We start from the raw sequence: 8061 nt of genomic DNA, 5'->3' as shown, positions 1-8061 counted from the left end.
AAATGTAATTTTATTATTTAGCATTGCACTTTTTTTATTACTATCAGCTTTCTAATGCACAGATAAAAACAAAGCTCAACCAAAATCAATGCACAACAAAAAGAGATGATGTCTTTTCTTTTCATGAACCTGGTGCCTACATTACCCACAATGCATTTCGGCTGCAAGCTAACTAATCCAGGCATCGATGTATACAAACAATAAGTCTAAGGTCTCAATCAAAGTCTCTTAACAAGCAAATAAATACAACCACAACCACAAAGAATGCAATTTCGCCTAAAGATTAGGTTCTCAAAAAACGTTGGTCTCAGGAAAACCTAATAATTGAAAATCAGATTGTGAGTAACACCACCTTCAATGTGAGTACCCAGGCAGAAAAGACACACAACTATGCCACATTTTTCAAAACGAAAAGCTGCGATTTCGGAATTGAGCCTGAATCATAGCCACGTTAATAAGGTTTGTAATAAACTAAACCGTTTGTAAATCAATCAAGAATTGAGCGAGTTATGAGTGTTAAAGTGAGGAAATCATCCACCTTACCATTGACTACAGTACAGTGCGCCAGAGCAGTCCCCTGTCCTAAGATGGCCGCCAAGTGACGACGCCGCCGACTCCGTCTCGAGACATCTAGCGTTTGTATATATCTATGGTGACAACGGGTCTGTCTGCAGGCTGCAGAGGCGTGTCGCAAAGTAGGCGTGTCGCAAAGTAGGCGTGTCGCAAAGCTTCGCGTCACTTTGCGACACGCCTACTTTGCGACACGCCTCTCTCTTGCAGCCTACTGGTGACGTTGTCCGTTCTATTCCAGCGTGATGACGCAGTGCCGTACGTACAGCACGTGCAGAGTTGCACAACTGCGGTGCGTCACATCTTGGCTGTGTCCCGCACGTTGACATTGAGACAGTAACCTGACAGAGAAAACGGTCCTCTGCTGACTTCCCTAACAGGTAAGTTATTTGTGTCGCCTTTAATATTTGGAGCCAAATGTACATTGAATGGTAAGACAGAAAGAGGGCGAGGCGTCCTGAATGTACTATTAACACATGTTAATAGTACAAAATGCTCTTTGAACATTCAAAGAGCATTTTGAATTCCAAGCAAAGAAGACAGACACATACCAGCTAAGGTTAGCATAGCTGCTGGGTAGCCTGCCTTACGTTAAATAGAGGAAGCTATGGGAGTTAATACTAGGATAGTAGGCACAACCAGTTCAGTCTGAGTTGTCATGTCGTTTCACATTATCCTGTTTGCTGTGTTTGGATCACACAGTAAGCTGGAAACACTGTAAGGATACAGAAGTCTTGAGCCAAGCTAAAACGTCAGGCTACTGTTGCTAGCCAAGTGTGTGTTTGTTGCACTAGAAGCTAACTGAGATTAAACGAGGATATCTTCAAGCAAGTCCAGTCAGCAGTTAATTAGAATGTCATATAGGAGCGATGCGGAATCAATTTAAAATAAAACGACGTCTAATGCTTGTTTTCGCCACGACATATCGCATAGTTTTCATACTGCCTTTTGTGTTTCCGTGTAATAGTTGTTCATGTGCTACATTTAGCTTCTTATAAAACACCTTGAACTGCGTCTTAACTCGGGTCTCCTTTGCCTCTCACTCAAATTTTGCTAGGTCTGTCAAAGCTGTATGTAATTACTTGAATGCATCCCTTTTCTGCTTGCCACATAGTTTAGATTTTACTAATGCTGTTCAATTTTTTTTTTACAGAGGTAGTATTTATTGCAGAGTTGCTTTGTCCAGGATTTTGTATTTCTCTTGCAACTTGATTTAAAGTTGTTAGTCTGACCAAGCCAATAAGACCAGCTCAGAAAGCACTCATACTGTGGCTGAATACAACTTGTGAACTGTTGCAGATGTGATTGTAAGGTGTTTTGGATTTTTACAATGTCTTGTGTGTGTTTGTTTCCACATCAGACAGTGCAGGATGGGAGCCTCCATGTCGACACCTGCTGCTCCGTCTGTCAAGGCAGAGGCTATGATGGCTGCCCCCCCTCAAAGCTACCCCATACACCAAGAAGCCCAGCCTGTCAAAGGTATGTACACTGGAAGTGTCATTATTATAACAGTATAATGTATCAAGTACTGTGTAATAAACTTTATTAAAATTTGTGAACATACTGTAATGTGACAAAATCTGTCTGTCTCAGTGTCACCACCCTCAGAGTGTCCCATGCATCAAGCTCAGCCTGTCAAAGGTATAAAAGTGCTGTGGGATGAACAACACAGTCAATTGTTTTATGTGACATATATAATTAAATAATAAATTATGTTCATTTTGTGTTGACAAATTGAAATCATGTCATCATTGTCTGTCTTTTTTAGTGTCTCTGCCTTCTGAGTGTCCCATGCATCAAGCTCAGTCTGTCGAAGGTAGGTGCTTCAGTTTTAAGGTCGATTTTAAATTATTTGTGGCATGCCTGCGCATTGTTCGGTAATATACAAGTTTAGCAGACTTTCTTCTCTTGACTTCCCTGTTCCACATCTTTCTAGGTTCAGACTGTTGTTTTTTGTTGGTACACTGGCCGCTATCCCTCAGTCAGATGTTCTTGTTTCTTGCAGTGTCTCCTCCGCCAGAGTGTCCCATGCACAAAGCAGAAGCTGGTCCAGCCCACCAAGACCGGGCCTATGAGTTTGTGGAGTGTCCAATGAAAGCTGCAGCAGGCATGAAGCACGACATTGATCCGGCAAATATGGTACTTGCACCACTTTAATGAAGCAAAAGGGTGCTGGATAGATGGGGAAAAGTAAGACTGTGAAAGTCAAGTGGAAGTAAACAGATGATCGTAACCTTTGATGTGCAGTGTGGGTCATGAGATACCCATTTTCCATTGGATTTGGGTCACTTTTAACCCGTGTTGCGCATGAAAGGGTTAAAAATGTTGTTTGTAGGTTTAACTGCTTACACTGTGGGTTGTGTTCTTGAAGTGAATGGCAAGAACATGGCGTTTTTATTTTTTAGAAAAGGACTTATTCTGTTCATTAAATTTTTAAACTTTGAAACTCATTTTAAATGAATGACCTTTGCTTTTCAATTTTTCATATCATTGGCTTTGAACTGAAACACATAGCTGTTAGCCAAGTAGTGGTCCTGCATACCTGACATTTTATTCTAAGTATGTTCTGTACTGAATGGCCCATATGTTATTGATCTCACTCTATCAGATTGTATGTAAATCCTCATCATGTAATAATTAGCACCATAAATTCACTCTGTTGTTGATTTATGTGCTGTCTTTGTGTGTGTACAGATGCCTCCTCCTAACCAAATCCCAGCTCCAGATCAGCCTTTTGAACTGTCCATATCCAGAGAAGAGTCCAATATTCCCCGTCACGGCACAGAGAAGAACTGGGTTTACCCGTCTGAACAGATGTTCTGGAACGCAATGCTGCGGAAGGGGTCAGTCTATGCTTCATGGATTTTATGCCCTGTGTCCAGTCATGTACCCATTCTGTTATCGAAAAGAAAAGAGGAAGATTATGGTCACTGCATCCAGTGTAAATAAATACTGTTAGTATTTCTTTAATCAAATCAAAGGAAATACAGAAGATTGTCATTCATGCTGAATAATAGAAACATTAAATTCCTGCCCTTTGGCTAAATATCTTGCTGCATATGGTCAGTAAGACAATTTACCAGTATTGTTTTCCTGTTATAGTACCAAAGTTAGTCAGGTGTAATTTTCTCACACTGGGTCTGTATCACAATGATACAGACTGTATTTAGGAATCCTAAAGGTGTGATCATCAAAACATGTTCTTCTTTTTCTTTGTAACTGACACGGAGAAGCTCGATTGACATGATTTATTGTGGTTCACAACTTACACCTTCTTGTATCATGATACCAGTCATGATATAAGCAGCTGAAGGAACAGGCTGGCAGCAATTTAAATACAGCATTTCAAGAGGTATTCAGCAGAGTGGACAACACAGTTGCCCCACAATGTTTCATCTGAAGCCCAACACAAGAAATACTCTTTGTCTTAATGATTAAAGCAACAAGATGCAGACTAAACTAAAGGATGATCCATGGCTTTTGTCTGGTTTATAGAAGTATTTAATTTGACAGAATTACTGAACCTGTTTTGTCTATTTTCTGTCTTGTTCAGCCAAAACTCCCACCAAACTATCTTTTAAAGGCAGAAAATATGATTTATCAAGAGCAGGGTATTTACTACACCCCGTCCTTCCTCTAACCCCTTCTTCTCTCTCTGTGTCCCTGTCCCTTTTACTTTCCCTCTGTACTGCAGGGCACATGGGACTTGCTAGAACAATGCTTGATGGATCATTCTGAGCCACTTTGTTTGCAGTTTATAGAGCCGGGGCTGTAAACAAATATGTTTTTGTTTTTTTCCAGTGTGCACTCAGAATGGAAAACTAGTAGACTGTAAAGAGTTGAGAGAAAAGGTGTATTAGATTATTATTGCTATCTTCACCTTGAATTGAACTAAATGTATTCAAAACATTAAATAGACTTTTTGAATGACAGTAAAATTTTGTTATAGTCCGAAATTTTATGTATACCTTTACTGGTAGAAAATGAAAATTGATGCTGTCTGATCATTATACCCTGTTAATAGCACTGAACTTGGTAGCCGACCCATAGTTGTTGGTATTCCAGCGTTCCTGGTTTATGCCACCAGTGTTTCAGGAAATCCATTTTTTGCTTCACATTTCCTATCTAGAGCAAAATTCCTAATCATGTAGTCCCTCAGTATAAAAGTTACCTAATATCCTCCTTACTCTTTTTGTGGCTACCTCTGAAAGCAGTCAGATTTCCGAGGAATTCCATGACTAAATGCTCTTACATTTACCTGAAAATGCTGCATTGTTGTGATTCATGACTTTAATTGACTTCATAGCTATATGTTAAGTCAGGACATACCTTTCACTTTAATGGGTAAAGCTAAACAGTGTTTTCAGATGAGAGGAGGTAGCAATGCTGAATCCTGTTTTTGTGTGATTCTGTGCTGCAGATGGCGCTGGCGTGATGATGACCTTGCTGCTCAAGACATGACCAACATCATTAAAATCCACAATAACAACAATGAGCAGGCCTGGCAGGAAATCCTGAAATGGGAAGCTTTACATGCACGGTGAGTCAACACAGTACCATTTAAATACCAATCTTTTCATACCATCAGCATTGACCTATAGACTGTTTATGCACTTTCCATGATTTGGATGCTCATCAAAAAAACTGACCGTGACTTGATAAATATTTTATCTTGCAGTGAATGCCCATGTGGGCCAAGCTTGAAGAGGTTTGGTGGAAAGGCCAAAGAGTTCTCGCCCAGGGCCCGCTTCCGCCACTGGATGGGGTGAGCACCTTCACACTTCTTACCCGTTTCAGTTAAAATTTCCACTGTTTTGTTCCATGGATCATCACAGTTTTCTTGAAACAACAACAACCTACTGGTCGATCCCTACTGCGGCGCACATACAGCAATTGGTGAATTGCATGTAGCAAGAACCTCAAGTAAAATTCCCAGAACTGGCACAGGTCATTCTGACCTCTGAGACAATGCCAGTATGTAGCTGCAGCAGTAAATGGCAGTTCACTGTGCTGAGACAGCTCCACACATGCCTAAGGTGCACAATGGGGCAAGATAGGCCTCACCATCATACCATCTTACTGGATGAAAAAGATGAACTTTCTAGGTTCAAAGTCAAGCCATTGATTCCTGTGCCACAATGAAAAGTTAACAAAGTACTTGATGAAAAGAATCAATACAGTTTAGACATATCAAGCATGTTAAAAATGCTGTGAAATACTTTTACATTTTATATTCATAGATATAGGTTTGTGTAAATCAAGGGTTACTAAATGGCAGACTGTGGTCCAGATCCAGACCCAGACGCCATCTTATACGGACCTGCAGTCAGTAATTGAACGGAATTTTAAATTTGATAGGTCGCTTCCATTTTACCGGCGCAGCTTTTCCAGTGTTTACGGCACTGGTTATCAGCTGAGAAACACACAGACCAATTGCGTATGAGTTTAGCCATTCCATGTGACACTATTCAGCCAATGAAATCTCTGCATTGCAGGTGCTAAACTTTGCAGCTGCGCGTTAGAAAAGAGTTGAGAGGTGTGAGACAGATGAGGAGGACAGACAATAAAGAAAAATAAATAAAGCGTCACTGAGAGGAAAGTAGCCCTGCACATGCTGACCATGTTCGGCTCAACATACAGCTGCGAGACAGGTTTCTCAACTATGAACATAATCAAAACTAAATATCGTTCCAGACTCACCAGTGAACCTCCAAATGTGTTTGAGAACGGCCATGACACCATTCAGGCCATGATTCAAATTACTGGCAGGGCAAGCAGCAGCTCAGTTCTCCCATTAAGCAGCAGGGATGTAAAGGGAGTGATAGAAGACAGGAAAAATTGTAAAAGTGTTCAATTGTTTAAATTTTTTGAGATTTAGGTGTTAAAGATGTATATAAGTTTGTTCAGGTTGTTCAGTCATTATTTCTTCAAGTTCACAGTTATAGTGGGCTAAACAACAAAGTTTATTTAGCACATTTTATACATGCAGCAGACTTTCACGAAAAAATGTTTGATCTGCACCTCAGAGCTTTATCGTTAGCAATGTCCTTACTCTTAACACAGAAACAGGTGAAATCTTAAAGGCCTTTGGTGTGCACAGTTGATCAGCCTTCACTGTACTTTGTTTAAATCTTACTAATTTAAGTTCTTTCTGTAGCTATGAACTGCCTTTTGACCGTCACGACTGGATTATTGATCGCTGTGGGAAGGAGGTCCGGTACATCATCGACTATTATGATGGTGAAATCAACAAAGAAACCTACCAGTTCTCCATCCTGGATGTACGCCCTGCTTTTGACTCTTTAGATGCTGTGTGGGACCGCATGAAGGTGGCCTGGTGGCGCTGGACCTCCTAAATGGCCCTGACGCAGAAACTGGTCACAAACATACATGTAGAAAGACTACTACACTGGGTCATTTCAAACAAGACCCAAACAACAACAACAACAACAAAAAACTAAACTAAAATGACTGTTTTAGCAGAAACTCATCAAGTTTCATTCAGTCAAGCTGAATGAAACAGATTTCTGAAGAAAAATGATTTCAGGCTTTGTAATTCACAGCTTTATAAACAACATTTGCATCTTAAACTTAGTGAAAGTGTTTGTTTGACAGGTCACATGTGACTCACTCTGCCTCTTAGAATCTGTTCAGCTAAGCCCAGAACCCATCTCAGTTTACTCTTTAAAAACAAACAGTTGTATTTATATCATCTGTGCCTCTGGAGGAGTTTCAAGTCTGAGAAATAACTCTTATGATATCGTAGTTATTATCAAGGTTATCAGAGTTGATCCCTGAGACTTCTGATCTTATGTAATTCAAAAACAAACAAGTGCTCCAACCTTCTAATTTTGTCACGTAACTTCTTGTCTACAATTAAAGTGAATTGTGTTGTATTGGGCAGACTGATATCTGCTGCCTGTGATCACGTTGCTGGTGTAACTAGTTCACTGGTGTTAACTGATCAGGACCAAGGAGTTAAGTTACAGTATGCATCACTTCCCTTGGACATGTATGGACTAGAACAAATCATATTCTGTATTACTTGCACCATCTGCTGGATATAATGTGCCACTTTAATTCATCATTTCAATGGATTATTTTACTCCTACATCATTTGGGTATAACTCATTTGTGTTTCACAGCCTTTGTTTTAATGCAAGCAAGCCTGAGTGACTTAACCCTTTCCAAGAGGAGGTTGAGATGAAAGCCAAACTGACTCTAGTACAACATCCATCCTCTATACACCGCTTTATCCTCACTAGGGTAGCAGGGGGCTGGAGCCTATCTCAGCTGACTCGGGTGAAGGCAGGGGTCACCCTAGACAGGTCGCCAGTCTGTCACAGGGCTACATATACAGACAAACAATCACACTCACACCTACGGGCAATTTACAGTTATCAATTAACCTCAGCATATTTTTGGACTGTAGGAGGAAGCCGGAGTACCCGGAGAAAACCCACGCATGCACAGGGAGAACATGCAAACTCC

The 8061-nt window shown here is 40.5% G+C and overlaps 1 protein-coding gene across 1 annotated transcript; it reads left to right on the top strand.

The window, feature by feature from the left end:
• The first annotated feature begins 808 nt into the window (after nucleotides 1-808).
• LOC110967262 (holocytochrome c-type synthase) lies at nucleotides 809-7479 on the top strand. Its single transcript, XM_022216814.2, has 9 exons — nucleotides 809-950; nucleotides 1931-2049; nucleotides 2164-2211; nucleotides 2339-2386; nucleotides 2576-2709; nucleotides 3265-3413; nucleotides 4991-5110; nucleotides 5249-5335; nucleotides 6728-7479. Exons 2-9 carry the CDS (start codon nucleotides 1941-1943, stop codon nucleotides 6924-6926), a joined length of 894 nt encoding a protein of 297 aa, XP_022072506.1. The 5' UTR covers nucleotides 809-950; nucleotides 1931-1940; the 3' UTR covers nucleotides 6927-7479.
• Nucleotides 7480-8061: the final 582 nt, after the last annotated feature.

Source organism: Acanthochromis polyacanthus, chromosome 20 (genome assembly GCF_021347895.1).
Source record: "Acanthochromis polyacanthus isolate Apoly-LR-REF ecotype Palm Island chromosome 20, KAUST_Apoly_ChrSc, whole genome shotgun sequence".
Taxonomy (NCBI): Eukaryota; Metazoa; Chordata; class Actinopteri; family Pomacentridae; genus Acanthochromis; species Acanthochromis polyacanthus.
Note: the sequence above shows the minus strand (reverse complement) of the source record. Positions and strands in the feature narration are given on the sequence as shown.

Bases quoted from the DNA above. Each gene is read 5' to 3' on its own strand.
- LOC110967262 (XM_022216814.2), top strand. From the start codon at position 1,941: ATGGGAGCCTCCATGTCGACACCTGCTGCTCCGTCTGTCAAGGCAGAG. The intron at 5,111-5,248 runs GTGAGTCAACAC...TTTATCTTGCAG, and splicing joins TGGGAAGCTTTACATGCACG to TGAATGCCCATGTGGGCCAA. The intron at 5,336-6,727 runs GTGAGCACCTTC...TTCTTTCTGTAG, and splicing joins CGCTTCCGCCACTGGATGGG to CTATGAACTGCCTTTTGACC.